Here is an 18,320-nt window from a genome sequence, read left to right as displayed (position 1 = left end):
GCCCATATACAAAAGTGGGGACAAAATCGACCCAAACAACTATCGAGGCATCTGCGTAAACAGTAACCTGGGGAAGGTATTCTGTAGCATCATAAACAAAAGACTTATAAACTTCCTTGAGGAGCACAATGTCTTGAGTAAAAGCCAAATTGGATTCCTGCCAAACTATAGAACATCCGATCATATCTTCACCCTACAGACCCTAATTGACAAACACGTTCACCATAACAAAAGCAAAATCTACGCATGCTTTGTAGATTTCCAGAAAGCTTTTGACTCCATCTGGCATGACGGTTTATTCCTGAAACTTATCGAAAGTGGGGTAGGAGGGAAAACATATGATGTAATTAAATCAATGTATACAAACAACAAATGTGCAGTTAAAATTGGAGACAAACAAACAAAATACTTCCCACAGGGGCGGGGGGGTGACGCAGGGCTCGCCAATCTCACCGACACTCTTTAATATTTACATAAATGGATTGGCAAAACTACTTGAACAATCTACAGCACCCGGCCTCACCCTATATGAATCCAAGGTTAAATTCCTCCTCTATGCAGACGACCTGGTTCTGCTGTCACCAACTAAAGAGGGTCTACAGCAGAACCTGGACCTGCTGGAGTCGTACTGCCAGACTTGGGCCCTGACAATAAATCCCCAAAAAACCAAAGTCCTTGTGTTCCAGCAAAGATCCAAACATCAGGGACCCAAAATAAATTTCACAGTAGGAACAACCAAAATTGAACAAACCACTAACTACACATACTTGGGCTTAAAAATCAGTTCTACGGGAAACTTCAAACTGGCTGTGAATGAAATGAAAGATAAAGCAAGAAGGGCTTTCTATGCCATCAAAAAATCAATCCAAATAGAAATCCCAATTAGCATTTGGCTCAAAATTTTCAAATCAGTAATTGAACCAATTGCACTCTATGGCAGTGAAGTATGGGGACCGCTAACTCAACAAGAATTCGCAAATTGGGACAAACACCCAATTGAGATCCTACATGCAGAATTCTGTAAAAGTATCCTCCGGACTCAAAGGAAAACAGTAAACAATGCATGCAGGGCGGAACTAGGCCAATATCCATTACTAATCACTATCCAAAAAAGAGCCACCAAATTTTGGAACCACCTACAAATGAGCAACCCCCAATGCTATCACTACGACGCCCTGAAATGCCAAGAGCTGACCATAAAGAAGAATACCCTCAGTCAACTAGTCCTGGGACTCAGTGAAGTAACTACTAACAATAACCAGCCCCAGGACAGTGACAGGGTAACACAAAGAATTCGACCCAACACAATCGTCGCTAAGCAAAAGGAAAAATATCTGACATATTGGGCAGAAACAACAAAAACCCAAAGCAAACTCAATTGCTACTTGGCCCTAAACAGACAATACAACATAGCTGATTACCTGACCATGGTAAAGGATAACAAACTGAGAAGAACCTTGACAAGGTACAGACTTAGCGAACATAGCCTAGCGATCGAAAAAGGCAGACACAGGCAGACCAGGCTGCCAAGAGAAGATAGGATATGCTCTCACTGCAATCAGGGAGTAGTGGAGACAGAGATGCACTTCCTCACAGCCTGTGGAAAATATCAGGACATCAGGGAGAATTTCTACCAAAAATTCTCAAAAATATGCCTTGAATTCAGAAATCTGAATGACAACCAAAAACTCCGATTCCTACTGGGAGAGGAGAGAAGCTGTGTAACACTGGCGGCACACTATGTTACAGCTTGCCATGAACAGAGGGACAACCAGTAAACTAAGAAATGAATATATATAAACAATGCGAATGTATATTTATACACTCAGGGATATACCTGTTTATACAATGTATGAATAGAACTGCGTTTATGTGCTCAACCATAAATGTATTTTGATGCTTTGGCAACATAAGATGTAACTTATCATGCCAATAAAGCGATTTGAATTGTGAATTGAGAGGAGGGGGGAGCAGGAGTGGGGAGGAGGAGGAGAAGGGGGCGAGGAGGAGGAGAAGGGGGCAAGGAGGAGGAGAAGGGGGCGAGGAGGAGCAGGAGGGGAGGAGGAGGAGCAGGAGGGGAGGAGGAGGGGGGAGGAGGAGTGGAGGGAGGAGGAGGAGCAGGAGTGGGGAGGAGGAGGAGCAGGAAGGGGGCGAGGAGAAGGGGGCGAGGAGGAGGGGGGGCGAGGAGGAGAGGGGGGCAAGGAGGAGGATGAGAGGGGGGCGAGGAGGAGAGGGAGGTACTGTTCATTTGTTCTATTGATGTTTAATCAATATGTTTGTCAATTAGTCTAAGCAAGGCCCAGTGTAGTGTTATTCTGCCACCTTCTGAAGAAAAGGAGAGTTCTGTGATGACAATTGGAACTGGAAACAGACTGAAATAATTCTGAAAAAAGTTCTTCGTTCATTACCTGGGGGCACTGTGAATTTTACCTAAACTTAACGCAAACGAAAACTTCTTGGATGGATGGAGGGAGTGAGTGTTCATCTACGAGATTTTCTGAAATGTGGAGATCAGAATATCTGGAATAAGAAAGGTTCGAGAAATCCGAAAAGAGAAGTGGGAGTACAGAATTTCCAGCTGTTAACGGAGGTGTGATTAGACTAACTGAATCTAATCTGGTCCCCAGATATAACAACATCATGGCATAGATGGTTATTTGAAAGCATTCACATAAATGATTAGGACTTAGGAAGCGGAAGTACAATTTTAAAATTTGCAGATGACACTAGATTGGGAGGTATAGTTAATACTGAGGAACACTGTGACAAAATGCAAGATGTAAATAAACTTTCAGAATGGACATGTAAATAGCAAATTAATTTCAATATAGATAAGTGTGAGGTGGTGCATTTTGGTAGGAAGAATAAGGAGGCCATATTCACCTTTTAAAAAGTAAGAGTCGAAATGGGGTAGATGAGCAAAGCAATTTAGGGGTACACATTCACAAATCATTAGAAGTAGCAATGCAGGTTACCAAGGCTGTAAAAAATGCAAACAAAGCACTGGGGTTCATTTCTAGAGGAATAGTATCCAAAAGCAGAGAAGTTATGTTAAACTTGTATAGAACTGTGGTAAAACCACACTTAAGAGTACTGTGCACAGTTGTCGTCTCCATATTATAGAAAGGATATAGAGGCACTGGCAAAGGTGCAAAGAAGATTTCCAAGGATGATACCGATGAACTGAGAGGTTATAACTATCATGAAAGACTGAACAGGCTGGGGCTCTTTCCTCTAGAAGAGAAGGCTAAGGGGTGACCTGATAGAAGTCTTTAAAATTATGAAGGGGTTTGATCGGGTAGACGAAGAGAAGATGTTACCAGTGGTCATAAATATTAGACAATTGTCACACCATTGTTCAAGAAAGGGTGTAGGGACAATCCTAGTAACTACAGGCCGATCAGTTTAACATTAGTGGTGGGTAAAGTTTTAGAAACACTTGGAGAGGTTTAAGCTAATTAAGGAGAGCCAACACGGATTTGTAAAAGGCAGATCGTGTTTGACTAATTTCACTGAATTTTTTGATGAAGTAACGGAGGATTGATGAAGGGAATGCAATGGATGTTGTCTACCTGGATTTTCAGAAGGCATTTCACGAAGTACCACATGGAAGGCTAGTTAACAAAATTGAGGCTCATTGAATAGGTGGGTCAGTGACAGCTTGGATAAGGAATTGGCTTAAGGACAGAAAACAGCGAGTTGTGGTAAATGGCTGTTTTTCAGACTGGAGGATGGTAGACTGGTGCTCCCCAAGGGTCAGTGCTGGGGCCACTGCTTTTTCTGATATATATAAATGACCTGGATATTGGAATACAGAGTAGAATTTCTAAATTTGTCGATAACACCAAACTTGGGGGTGTGGCAATCAGTGATGATGATACTAATCGACTGCAACAGGACATAGAAAGGCTAGCAGAATGGGCAGACAAGTGGCAGATGGAATTTAATACAGAGAAGTGTGAGGTGATGCATTTTGGCCGAAGGAACAGGGAGCGGCAATACACACTTAATGGCACAGTTTTAAAGAGTGTGCAGGGACAGAGGGACCTGGGAGTTAATGTGCATAGGTCCCTGAAGGTGGCAGGACATATTGAGAGAGTGGTTAGCAAAGCATATGGGATCTTGGGCTTCATAAATAGAGGTATTGAGTACAAAAGTAGAGAAGTTATGCTTGGTTAGGCCACAACTGGAGTATTGTGTCCAGTTCTGGTCACCACACTTTAGGCAGAATGTGAAGGCACTTGAGAGGGTGCAGAGGAGATTTACCAGAATGGTTCCGGGGATGGGGAATCTTAGCTAGAAGGACAGGTTGGGGAAGCTGGATTTGTTTTCATTAGAGCAACGGAGGTTGTGGGGTGATTTGATAGAGGTGTACAAGATTATGATGGGTTTGGATAGGCTAGATGGGGAAAGGCTGTTCCCACTAGTTGATGGTACAAGGACTAGGGGACACCGATTAAGATTTTTGGCAAGAGATACAGGGGGGGACGTGAGGGAAAACTTTTTTACACAGCGCGTGGTGAGGACCTGGAACTCGTTGCCGACGGAAGTGGTGGAAGCGGACACACTCAATGTTTTCAAGGGGAGACTGGATAGGCACTTGAGGGAAATAAACTTGCAGGGCTACAGGGATAGAGCGACGGAACGGGACTGATGGGATTGCTCTACGGAGAGCTGGCATGGACTCGATGGGCCGAATGGCCTCCTTCTGTGACTAATACAGTCACTAATAAATCAAACAGGAAATTCAGGAGAAACATCTTCACCCAATGTGGTTAGAATATGGAACTTACTACTACATGGAGTAGTTGAGATGAATAGCATAGATGCATTTGAGAATATAGAATGCAAAAATAAGGTAACAACTCGCTCCGCATGGCCAAGGACCCTGCCAACCTAAAATGGAGGACCCTGTTAGCCTAAAATGGTGGTGCAATGTCGACATCGCTGAGTCACTTGCATATTGTAAGAGATGATCATGTTAACTCGGGAAAAGCTAAACTGATCTGTGGCTGCTAATATGGCTGGCACCCACGATGTCACACCTTGCTGGTGGAAACAGTGTAGGGCGGAGTGCAGAGGATATACAGACAATAGGCGATCAGAAAACACATTACCATTATTGAAAATGCATTACCATACTGATTAGGTGATCGTGAAACCATTACCCGCATATTTCCTAAACTATAAACCATTCAATGAAATGTGACTTCTTTATTTCAAACTGCCAGGCCAGGAAATCAATTTAAATGTGTACGTGCCCAGCTCGGGATTGGTGCAGACTGTAAGATGTGTTAATGTCTTTTCAAAAGTAAAGTATAATAATGTGACCCACAGTATGAAAGATTGCTTGCTCTGGTGGAACCTGTCGAGACTCTGCTGGAGTCAGAACGGTGCTATATCAGAGTAAGTCTCCCGGGACGACAGAATAAAACAACTGTTGAACTAAACCAGTATTCGACTCAGTGTTTGTACTGAACCAGATTGAGGACCAAAAAATCCGTTTCAACATTTGGTGTCAGAAGTGGGATCTCAACGGACGATCACCGAGAATTCGCGAAATTAAGAGCCGAACTAGTTTTGGACGTGAGAGGAGGAAATGGGCCCCCGGAGTGAGTATGTTTAAATTTACCACTTCGGTTTTCCTCTGATCCGTAAGTCCGATAAAAGTTTTGCCACTCGCTAATTCTTGTGTGGTGTCCCGACGAGATCTGGGTCAATCTGGCGAATACTGTGTAAATTTAGGAAATAAGTATCCAAGTCGGGTAAAGCGCCGGCCTCGTATTTCACTTGGCCCGCTCAGGCTCCGATTGGACTAAAAAGTAGATAAGTGATTTTAAAGAAAGAGAAAAGGAATACTTGAAAGAAAGTAAAAAGAGAGAGTCGGGGACTCTAGAGCTATAGCAACTTGTACTCGGGGAGTGCAAGATAAGGGTCGTACGATTAGAATAATTAGGCTAAGAATACCTGTACCAGGCGGTGACAGAGGCTAAATTTACGATTTGAATAATTAGGCTAAGAATACCTGTACCAGGTGGTGACAGAGGCTAAGAATACCTGTACCAGGCGGTGACAGAGGCTAAAATTACTATTTGACTATAGACGACTCACTGTGTTTTTGTTAAGTCTAAGTGTTGTACTGTGTTTTTGTTAAGTCTAAGTATTGTAGTGTTGCGTTTCATTTTGTGTGCCGGTATCCGTGAAATATATAAGACACGTGCAAAAAGTAACTCGAATCCTGAAAAAGAACCCTTAGTGTAAGAGAACCATGGGTAATTACCTAGATACCACAAGTGATGAGGGCAGTGCCTTACAAACCTTATGTGACAAATACCCGGACAAAGCCCAACAATTGAGACAACTCTCAGGGGGTTTAAATAAAAAGTTAGGCAGCGAACAATGGCCACTAGGGGGTCCCAAAAGCTTAGAAACGGTTAAACAAGCTCAAGAAGTGATTTGGAAAAAGAATATGGGAAGTAAGACTAAGAAACTAATTGGACTCTGGCGACAGTATTGCCAAGAAATTAAAGACAGTTCCCTATTAGCCAGCTGGCAAGAGAACGCTGTTAAGTTAGGAATAAAGCTAACTGAAGGAGGGAATCCTAAACCCATTGAAATACTTAAGAAAGAATGTGCACATGAGAAAAGGTCAAAATCTGAAATGGCGCCAGATAAAAAGGATAAAAATGAACTACGTAGTTCAATGGTTGGCCTTAGGTTGACCGAGGGAGACGGAACGGATGAGGACTTAAACAATTGGACAATTAGAACTCCTACCGCGGCACCTCCTCAGCCACCCCAATATAACATTTATCCCGACCTACCTCTTACAAATCAGACTGGCTTGATCCCTATTACGTCCGTTACCAGTCCACCGACACCCTCCCTTACTGTCCCAAGTCACTCCCCAATCACGCCGATTTCTGATGTTTATATAGACCCTGTTGCTTGTCGAACCCGATCGAAAGATCCAACAAATCCCAAGAAAGACGTGAAACCGGGGAATACCCCTAGTCTGAATTGGCAGAAGAAGAAACGTAGACCTAGACAATTAGTACAAAATAAACCAGCAAAAGCAGAGGACACTGACTCATGTAGTGACCTTACCGATTCTGAAGACAACCTTTCACCCTTAAACAGTTCCGACTCAGAACCCGAAATTAGCCTTAGTAAACCAAAACGAACGCCCAGAAATCTGCCGGTAAGAACAATGCCAAACCCGAATGCAGCGGCTGCCGCAGCCAACCCCACCATAGATGTATTTTTCCCTTGGAAACCTAATGAGATAATGGCTATCCTAACCGGTATGCCAGACAGGAAAAAGGCGCCGGCTAGGTTTGTGGACTTTCTTCGAACCACGATACAGGTGTACAATGCAGACTCCCGAGATCTATGGGCTTTGATTCAACAAGTTTTAACTCCTTCCGAACACACTAGATTTTTGGAACGCCTGACTCACCCTAATCATGCCGCTTTAGAGACCGCCCACGCCCTCACAGCTGATAGGGAGCGACGCATGTTTGCAGCACTCAATGCTACACTCCAAAAACCTATCAATATATCTAATGTCCTAGATACTAAGCCAAAGAAAGATGAGGGACCTGAGGAATTTTTGGAAAGATTCTGTGAGGTTTATCAGGGACAGTCAGGGGACACCAATTACCAAGCAGGAGCCAATTCACCCCAATTCTGCGCCATTCTGATGAACTGTCTCCCGGCTGCTGTGGCGACAGCCGTTAAAACCAATAATATGAACTGGGCAGAAAATACTCCAACTCAAATGGCTAGAGCCGTAAAGTATCATTGGCAAGAGAGTAAAGGTTCAGAGAACCAACCCCAGAAGACAGTAAAAACAGAATATGTCGTGAAGGAAGTCCCAATTCAACCACACACGATAGACAAAACAGGGTATCAGATGGAACCTCAATACTGTAACCCTGGAGGGGTAGACTCTCAGAATTATGGATATTACCCTCATCCAAACGGCTTCAATGCTACTGCATACGGCCAACCCTACGCCACTCCACAACAGAATTACGGAGGTAGAGGAAGGGGTAGAGGACAAGGACGGGGATACCAAGGTCAAAGACAAGGGCAGTGTTATAACTGTGGAAAGGATGGACATTGGGTCAGAGACTGCCCATCCTTAGCCTCTGGAGACCCACCTAGGAGAGGCAGGGGAGGATGGAGAAGAAACGGAGGAGGACCTAGAGGCAGGGGAGGATATACCAATTTCTCCCAGAATAATCCATTCCCACAGAATTGACTAGCTAATCTAGTGACCAGCAGTTCACAGTCGGCCCAAGAACCCTTATTAATGTTGCAAATCCAGGATCAATGGTACCCCTTTTTAGTAGACACTGGAGCCGCCATGTCCTCTGTCCAATCGGACCTTAAACTTCCCCGATCCAACAAGACCCAGGAATTATCAGGCTTCCAAGGTCAAAGGACCAAGTGTGCTATGTCAGAACCAGTTCAGGTGACCTACAAAAATCAATCTGCAACCCACCAATTTGTAATCACTACCGGCTTGGACTGCAATTTAATGGCCAGAGACTTACTATGTGCATTCCAACTCAAACTTGATTGTGGTGATGAAGGAATAGCAATAGGACATTGGGCAAATAAAAGGCAATGTTATGTTTCGACTACACCTCAATGGTGGTCACTCGACCTCAATGCATCCTCCTATCATGTGACACTGGCATATGATCGAAGTGGAAAGGATAGGACCCTTGAGGAGTATTTTAAAAATCAGGAAGGTACGGAATGGACAATCTACCTCAAGGCTGTAGTAACTGGACCTGAGGGAAAAGCAGAGTTTGTGCAGGTCCCCTTACACTTGTGGAAGCAGCCTTCGACAGTGGCCCCTCATATCACGCGGGAAGTTAACCAGTCTTTCCACGCCAAAGATTTGGGGCCCATGGTAAAACGAGCAATCGATCAGGCAAACCCTGAATGCCACCAGCCGCAACAGTTACCCGGAGGTCTGATGGTCCAATTTTACCAAAACCCTGAGCCTAGCCTGACAGTGGTGCACCGTCATGTAGGGAAAGATATACTGGAGTATGTGAATCCCCAGGTATGGGCCGAAGACCCAACGCATGTAGGTCTAACCGGCATACAACCCATTGAGATCCCAGTGAAGGAAAATGTGACCTTGCCAACGGTACGACAATACCCTTTGAAGCAGCAAGCTATTCCGAGTATAGATAGACTCATTAAGGGATTGTTGGAGCAGGGAATTTTGGTAACATGCCAATCCAGTTGTAATACACCCATCCTAGCTGTTCCGAAAACTGGTAAGCCTGACCAGTATCGCCTAGTGCAGGATTTACGAACAATAAATGCAATTGTTCAGCCACTTCATGCACTGGTACCTAATCCAGCACACATCTTGGCCTCGATACCTGCTGATGCTAAAGTTTTTGCGGTAGTCGACCTCCAGCATGCCTTTTTCTCCCTACCACTGGCTGCTACTAGCCAATACCTTTTTGCCTTCACGTACAATGGCCAGCAGTATACGTGGACTCGATTACCCCAGGGCTTTGTGAATTCACCCACCCTGTTTTCGCGGTGCCTTCAACAGCAATTACAGACACTGACATTAAATCGTGGCTCTAATCTGATCCAGTATGTGGATGACCTTCTCATTGCCAGCCCTGATGAGCTAAGTAACAGAGAGGACACTATTCAGTTGTTGAACTATCTCTCAGAATTGGGATATGTGGTATCTCCAGCTAAAGTACTAGTGGCTAAGAAGACAGTTAAATTTCTTGGAGTTATGTTATCAGCAGAGAACCGCAGTCTGGAAACCAGTATTCGACTCAGTGTTTGTACTGAACCAGATTGAGGACCAAAAAATCCGTTTCAACATTGTGGAGTGCAAAGGGTATACTGACAATAGGCGATCCGAAAACACATTACCATGCATTACCATAATGATTAGGTGATCGTGAAACCATTACCTGCATATTTTCTATATTATAAACCATTCAGTGAACTGTGACTTCTTTATTTCAAACTGCCAGGCCAGGACATCACTTTAAACTGTGTACGTGCCTCGCTCGGGATTGGTGTAGAATGTACGATGTGTTAATGTCTTTTCAAAAGTAAAGTATAATAATGTGACCCACTGTATGAAAGATTGCTTGCTCTGGTGGAACCTGTCGAGACTCTGCTGGAGTCAGAACGGTGCTGTATCAGAGTAAGTCTCCTGGGACAACAGAATAAAACAACTGTTGAACTAAACCAGTATTCGACTCAGTGTTTGTACTGAACCAGATTGAGGACCAAAAAAATCCGTTTCAACATTTGGTGTCAGAAGTGGGATCTCAACGGACGATCACCGAGAATTCGCGAAATTAAGAGCCGAACTAGTTTTGGACGTGAGAGGAGGAAATGGGCCCCCGGAGTGAGTATGTTTAAATTTACCACTTCGGTTTTCCTCTGATCCGTAAGTCCGATAAAAGTTTTGCCACTCGCTAATTCTTGTGTGGTGTCCCGACGAGATCTGGGTCAATCTGGCGAATACTGTGTAAACTTAGGAAATAAGTATCCAAGTCGGGTAAAGCGCCGGCCTCGTATTTCACTTGGCCCGCTCAGGCTCCGATTGGACTAAAAAGTAGATAAGTGATTTTAAAGAAAGAGAAAAGGAATACTTGAAAGAAAGTAAAAAGAGAGAGTCGGGGACTCTAGAGCTATAGCAACTTGTACTCGGGGAGTGCAAGATAAGGGTCGTATAAGTAGAATAATTAGGCTAAGAATACCTGTACCAGGTGGTGACAGAGGCTAAGAATACCTGTACCAGGTGGTGACAGAGGCTAAGAATACCTGTACCAGGCGGTGACAGAGGCTAAAATTACTATTTGACTATAGACGACTCACTGTGTTTTTGTTAAGTCTAAGTGTTGTACTGTGTTTTTGTTAAGTCTAAGTATTGTAGTGTTGCGTTTCATTTTGTGTGCCGGTATCCGTGAAATATATAAGACACGTGCAAAAAGTAACTCGAATCCTGAAAAAGAACCCTTAGTGTAAGAGAACCATGGGTAATTACCTAGATACCACAAGTGATGAGGGCAGTGCCTTACAAACCTTATGTGACAAATACCCGGACAAAGCCCAACAATTGAGACAACTCTCAGGGGGTTTAAATAAAAAGTTAGGCAGCGAACAATGGCCACTAGGGGGTCCCAAAAGCTTAGAAACGGTTAAACAAGCTCAAGAAGTGATTTGGAAAAAGAATATGGGAAGTAAGACTAAGAAGCTAATTGGACTCTGGCGACAGTATTGCCAAGAAATTAAAGACAGTTCCCTATTAGCCAGCTGGCAAGAGAATGCTGTTAAGTTAGGAATAAAGTTAACCGAAGGAGGAAATCCTAAACCCATTGAAATACTTAAGAAAGAATGTGCACGAGAAAAGGTCAAAATCTGAAATGGCGCCAGATAAAAAGGATAAAAATGAACTACGTAGTTCAATGGTTGGCCTTAGGTTGACCGAGGGAGGCGGAACAGATGAGGACTTAAACAATTGGACAATTAGAACTCCGACCGCGCCACCTCCTCAGCCACCCCAATATAATAACATTTATCCCGACCAACCTCTTACAAATCAGACTGGCTTGATCCCTATTACGTCCGTTACCAGTCCACCGACACCCTCCCTTACTGTCCCAAGTCACTCCCCAATCACGCCGATTTCTGATGTTTATATAGACCCTGTTGCTTGTCGAACCCGATCGAAAGATCCAACAAATCCCAAGAAAGACGTGAAACCGGGGAATACCCCTAGTCTGAATTGGCAGAAGAAGAAACGTAGACCCAGACAATTAGTATAACATAAACCAGCAAAAGCAGATGACACTGACTCATGTAGTGACCTTACTGATTCTGAAGACAACCTTTCACCCTTAAACAGTTCCGACTCAGAACCCGAAATTAGCCTTACTAAACCAAAACGAACGCCAAGAAATCTGCCGGTAAGAACAATGCCAAACCCGAATGCAGCGACTGCCGCAGCCAACCCCACCATAGATGTATTTTTCCCTTGGAAACCTAATGAGATAATGGCTATCCTAACCGGTATGCCAGACAGGAAAAAGGCGCCAGCTAGGTTTGTGGACTTTCTTCGAACCACGATACAGGTGTACAATGCAGACTCCCGAGATCTATGGGCTTTGATTCAACAAGTTTTAACTCCTTCCGAACACACTAGATTCTTGGAACATCTGACTCACCCCAATCATGCCACTTTAGAGACCGCCCACGTCCTCAGCCGACAGGGAGCGACACATGCTTGCAGCACTCAATGCTACACTTCAAAAACCTATCAATATATCTAATGTCCTAGATACTAAGCCAAAGAAAGATGAGGGACCTGAGGAATTTTTGGAGAGATTCTGTGAGGTTTATCAGGGACAGTCGGGGGACACCAATTATCAAGGAGGAGCCAATTCACCCCAATTCTGCGCCATTCTGATGAACTGTCTTCCGGCTGCTGTGGCGACAGCCATTAAAACCAATAATATGAACTGGGCAGAAAACAGCCCGACTCAAATGACTAGAGCTGCGAAATATTACTGGAAAGAAAGTAAGAGTGCAGAAAGTCAACATCAACTTTATTGTCATTGTTAGTGCACAAGTGTAGTACAACGAAATGTAGGCTTGCGGCTCCCGAGAGTGTACATTTAGATTAAGACATTTAAACATTCAACATTCATTTGGCTTGTAATACATAAACATAATAAAGTGCATTGGCAGATGTGCAGGCTTTAGAGTTTATTTGTGGAGTTCAGTAGGATGACAGCCCTGGGAAAGAAGCTGTTCCTGAATCTGGTCGTTCGGGTGCAAATGCATCTGTCGCGTCTCCCAGATGGCAGGGGGGCGAACAGACTGTGGCTGGGGTGGGTAGGGTCTTTGATGATGGTCCGTGACCTCCGTAAACAGCGTTTCTGGTATATGTGCTCTATGGTCGGTAGCCGGGTGCCGGTAATGCGTTGGGCAGTTTTGACTACCCGCTGCAGGGCTTTCCGGTCATAGTAGCTACAGCTGCCATACCATACTGTGATACAGTTCGTCAGGATGCTCTCTATTGTGCAGCGGTAAAAGTTAGAGAGGATCAGGGGTGACAGGTTACATCCCTTCAGCCTCCTTAGGAAATATAGGCGCTGCTGGGCCTTCTTCACCAGAGAGGAGGTATTGAGGGACCAGGAGAGGTCTTCCGTTATGTGGACTCCGAGGAACTTAAAGCTGTCCACCCTTTCCACCACAGCCCCATGGATGTGGATGGGGGTGTGACTTCCGCCTTTAGACTTCCTGAAGTCCACAATGATTTCTTTGGTTTTCTTGATGTTAAGGGCCAGGTTGTTATCGGCGCACCACTTCACGAGATGCTGGACCTCCTCCCTGTAGGCTGACTCATCGTTGTTGGTGATCTGGCCTACCACCGTGGTATCATCCGCAAACTTGATGATGGTGTTGGAACCATGAACAGCCACACAGTCGTGGGTGAAGAGGGAGTAGAGGAGGGGGCTCAGCACACATCCTTGTGGGGCCCCCGTGTTCAGGGTCGGGGGGGGGGGACGGGGAGGTGTGGTTACCTAATTTGACAGACTGGGGTCTGTTTGTTAGGAAGTCCAGGGTCCAGTTGCAGAGGGAAGTGTTCAGGCCAAGAGTGTGGAGTTTGGTGGCCAGCTTGTTGGGGACGATCATGTTGAATGCTGAGCTGTAGTCTATGAACAGCATTCTGATGTTGGGTGAGGACAGCATGAGGCTTGGGCTCTGATGTGTCACAGCCTCCTGTGAGGAGTCAATATGTTCAGCAGAGACCAGAAAGAATTGGAGGAGCTGCATGATTTTTGTTTTTGTTTTACAGAATCATTGCGCTGTAATAAACCTTACTGGGATTACAGGGAGGAGACACTCTACAGATAGATCCTACTCATCATTGAAGGAATGGCTTCACAGTAAACTCATCGTCTGCAAATCTACTTTAGGTGTGAGTTTTTTTTACAAAGCCTTAGCGGCCAGTGTGTGTCCTGCAACATAAGGGCAGCTACATGGGAAAGAAACCGTACAAGTGTGACCTGTGTGGCTGGGCCTTTGCACAGTCATCGCAGCTTGTGAACCATGTGCGCATGCACACAGGTGAGAAACCATTCAAGTGCGAGATGTGTGATAAGGGCTTCAGTCATTCATCGAGTCTCGTGAAACACCGGCACATTCACACGGGCGAGAGGCCGTTCAAATGTAAGGTATGTGAAAAGGCCTTCGCACAAGCATCGACCCTCCTGCAACATTGGCGTATCCACACGGGCGAGAAACCATTCAAGTGCAAGGTTTGCGACAAAGCTTTCTTGAAGCAGTCACACCTAATGGAACACCGGAGTACCCACACAGAGGAGAAAGCGTTCAAGTGTGAAGCCTGCAGCAAAGCTTTTATAACGCCAGCGGGCCTCCTGGATCATAAGTGCATTCGTAAAAATGACAAACTATTCCGGTGTGAGATTTGCAACAAAGATTTCTGCAGCTCCTCGTACCTTGTAGTACACCAGCGTATCCACACCGGTGAGAGACCGTTCAGCTGTGAGGTTTGCAACAAAGATTTCTACAACATATCATACCTTCGAATACACCAGCGTATTCACACAGCTGAGAGACCGTTCAGATGTGAGGTTTGTAACAAAGAATTCTGCAACCCATCATACCTACGAATACACCAACGCGGCCATACAGATGAGAGACCGTTCAGGTGTGAGATTTGTGACAAAGATTTCTGCAGCTCGTCGTACCTTGTGGTACACCAGCGCATCCACACGGGGGAGAGACCGTTCAAGTGTGAGGTTTGCGACAAAGCTTTCTTGAGCTCTTCATACTTTCTGAAACACCATTGCGACCCCACACCTGATAAACCATTCAAGTGTGAATTTTGCAACAAAGGTTTCACACAGTTGTCAGACCTTCTAAAACACCAGCGCACCCACACAGGCGATAGACGCTTTCAATGTGACTTCTGCCAGAACTGCTTCACCTACTCCTCCTCTCTAGAGATACACAGACGCATTCACACGGGATAGAAATCCTTCCATCCTTCCTTCCAGTACATTGATTGGAAGCATACCAGTCTTCAGGTCCTCTTGTGATCTGGAATGCACTGCCTGAAAGGGTGGTGGAAGCAGATTCAGTAGTAACTTTCAAAAGGGAATTTGATATATACTTGAAAAGGAAAGATTTGGAGGCCCAAGGAGAAGGAGCAGGGGGATGGGACTAATTGGAAAGCTCTTTCAAAGAGCCAGCACAGGCATGATGGGCCGAATGGCCTCCTGTGCTGTAAGATTCTATTCTACGATTCCAGCATGACATCTGCCAGAATTGCTTTGCCAACTCCTCTTACAATATACCGGCATATCCACACTCTGAAGGGGGATGAGGAAATCATTTAGGAAAAAATTGGAAACAGACTGAGCACCCCAGAGTTACCTCCTGCTCTGCCCATCTGTCATCATTAGCCGTGTAGAGACTCTTGTCAGGAAATCGTGGGCAGCATGGGCCTGCATCTCGAATATGTGCTGCAAGAGGGTGAGAATCCCCTCAACATAGACTTATGAAATTTCCCATTTACTCTGCTTAAACAAAAGACTTGTGGTAGAGAATTCCACAGTCTAACTACCCTGTATGTAAAGACTTTTTTTCTAACTTTCCATTCACAAGTTTATTAGCATCTTGCTTTAAACTTGATTGGTCCAGACTGAGCACCCCAGAGTTACCTCTTGCTCGGTCTGGCCATTGGTCACTTTGAATGGTGTGGTTATGATGAATGGGAACACCACCCTATCTCATGCTGTAAAGAATTTCCATATTCTACTTGTTCGTATGAATTTGTAGCAGAACCACTGCACTGGAATTTTTAAGTAGAGCTTTCTGTTCACAGAATTTTTTTTATCTTGATGTGCGGGCTGAGCATAAGCAATCTGCACAAACTGTTTTGGAGTGGAGATTCAGATTCAGAAAGGATACCTAATTTGTTTGTGACATGGCAAATAGACACATGCTCATCATGTCATCATTGCTTGACTAGTACTTTGGACAATGTTGGCAAGATTACCATTGTGAGAGCAGGCATAGCTATTATCTCTATTGGCTGACTCAGAAGGATATTCAATGATGAAAGTAGTTGGTTCAATATTAACACCTATGACAAAACAGGTGTATTTCGATCAAAGAGGAGGAACCTGGCCTTTACTTCAAACAAGATTAAACACATATATCTGGGGACTGCCTCGGTTTCATGAGTTCGCTTAGCCCAACCGAACTTCAACATAACCACGGGCCGTTATAACTTCTTGCCGCTGTAGAACCCATGTTTGAGCCATCAAGGATTCTGTTAAAGATGGGAAAAAATTCCTAAAAATTTTGAAATATTTTGGTTTTAAAAAAAAATGGCTTAAATATTGGTGTCAGTAAAATATCTTGTTGCTGTTTATCTGCTGACTTCTGTATAAATGTACACCTTGCAATAAATTTGATATTTAGCTTTAGCCTAACCAATGTGGTCTGTTAGCGTGCTCTTTTCCACACATTGAAGCAATCAAAAACATACACTAAGCATCCCATATATCTTCTATTGGACAATAGTTCAATAAATTGTTATTGTTTTCAGCTGCACCTTACTAGCCCATGCTCTATACCTGCAAGGTTTATCACTTTCAGTTGGTAAATCTGCCCAAAGAAAGTGCCTCGTTGCCACTAACACGAATAAAGAGTATTGAAGGAATATAAGAAATAGGAGCAGAAGTAGGCCATTCGACCTTTTGAGCCTGCTCCACCATTCAATAAGATCAAGGCAGATCTTCTACCTCAATTCCACCTTCCCGTATTATCCTCATATCCCTTGGTTCCCTTAGTATCCAAAAATCTATCGATCGCTGTCTTGAATATACTCAACGACTGAGCATTCATAGCCCCCTGGGATAGAGAATTCCAAAGATTCACAACCCTTTGAGAAATTGCTCCTCATCTCAGTCCTAAATGGCTGACCCCCTTATTCTGAGACTGTGGCCCCCTAGTTCTAGACTCCCCAGCCAGGGGAAACACCCAGCATCTACTCTGTCAAACTCGTTAAGAATTTTATACGTTTCAATAAGACACCTCTCATTCTTCTAAACTCTAGAGAATATAGGCCTAGTCTACTCAATCTCTCCTCAAAGGTGGTGGTGGGCCGCCGCCTTGAACCGCTGCAGTCTGTGTGATGAAGGTACTCCCACAGTGCTGTTAGGTAGGGAGTTCCAAGATTTTGACCCAGCGACGATGAAGGAATGGCAATTTTTTCCAAGTCAGGATGGTTTACAGTCTGTATCAATGATTTAGAGGGTTTGAATGTAATGTAGCCAGGAGATAGGAAGAGATAAGTTCCGTGGGGTAAGAACAGGCTGAAACGATGGGTCTACCAGGGCAGTGCTGTTTGTGGATCTTGGGAAGGAGGTAGAAGCGGGCTGTGCAGGGTTGGGGAACTGAAGTTGGTGGCCGTGGGGGAAAGATTGCCAGAGGAGATGAGGTCAGTGACAGTCTTGGAAACGGTGGTTTGATGTTCGGTAGTGGGGTCATGGTCCAGGTGGAGGTAGGAGGAGGTGTCGGAGAGTTGGCGTTCAGCTTCCGTTAGGTAGAGGTCGGTTCGCCAAACAACAACAGCACCACCCTGTTCTTGCTCCACCGAACTTTTCTCTTCCTATCTTGACTCTCTTTCCTCCCCTTGTCCAGTCTCTTCCCACCTACATCCGCGACTCTTCTGACACCCTCCGCCACTTTAACAGTTTCCAGTTTCCTGGCCCCAACCGCCTCCTTTTCACCATAGACGTACAATCCCTCTACACCTCCATCCCCCACCAGGATGGCCTGAGGGCGCTCCGCTTCTTCCTTGAACAGAGGCCCGACCAGTCCCCATCCACCACCACCCTCCCCCGCCTGGCTGAACTTGTTCTCACATTGAACAACTTCTCCTTTGACTCCACTCATTTCCTCCAAATCAAAGGTGTTGCTATGGGTACCCGCATGGGTCCTAGCTATGCCTGCCTTTTTATGGGATATGTGGTACACTCTTATTTCCAGTCCTACTCGGGTCCCCTCCCTCACCCCTTTTTCCAGTACATTGATTAGTGTATCGGTGCCGTTTCCTGCTCTCGCCCTGACCTAGACAATTTCACTCACTTTGCCTCCAATTTACACCCTTCCCTCACCTTCACATGGTCCATCTCCGACTCTTCCCTTCCTCGACTTCTCCGTTTCCATCTCTGGGGATAGGTTATTGACCAACATTCACTACAAGC

General features: G+C 44.8%; 1 protein-coding gene across 7 annotated transcripts in view; it reads left to right on the top strand.

The window, feature by feature from the left end:
• LOC147095551 (uncharacterized) overlaps positions 1-16,541 on the top strand; it is a 64,363-nt gene extending 47,822 nt beyond the window's left edge. For 5 of the 7 annotated variants that reach the window (XM_085974675.1, XM_085974673.1, XM_085974672.1 and 2 more), the window contains one exon: positions 13,874-16,541. In XM_085974675.1, coding sequence (XP_085830801.1) covers positions 14,058-15,074 — 1,017 coding nt within the window. In that variant the 5' untranslated portion in view covers positions 13,874-14,057 and the 3' untranslated portion in view covers positions 15,075-16,541. The remainder of the gene's footprint in view (positions 1-13,873) is intronic. The other 2 variants (XM_085974678.1, XM_085974679.1) reach the window with 2 other exon arrangements.
• Positions 16,542-18,320: the final 1,779 nt, after the last annotated feature.

Source organism: Somniosus microcephalus, unplaced genomic scaffold, assembly GCF_052327205.1.
Source record: "Somniosus microcephalus isolate GS21.2 unplaced genomic scaffold, FLI_Smic_1.0 unresolved_chr1, whole genome shotgun sequence".
In the NCBI taxonomy this organism is placed as follows: Eukaryota; Metazoa; Chordata; class Chondrichthyes; order Squaliformes; family Somniosidae; genus Somniosus; species Somniosus microcephalus.
The sequence above is the reverse complement of the archived record's forward strand: the minus strand, read 5'-3'. Positions and strand labels throughout refer to the sequence as shown.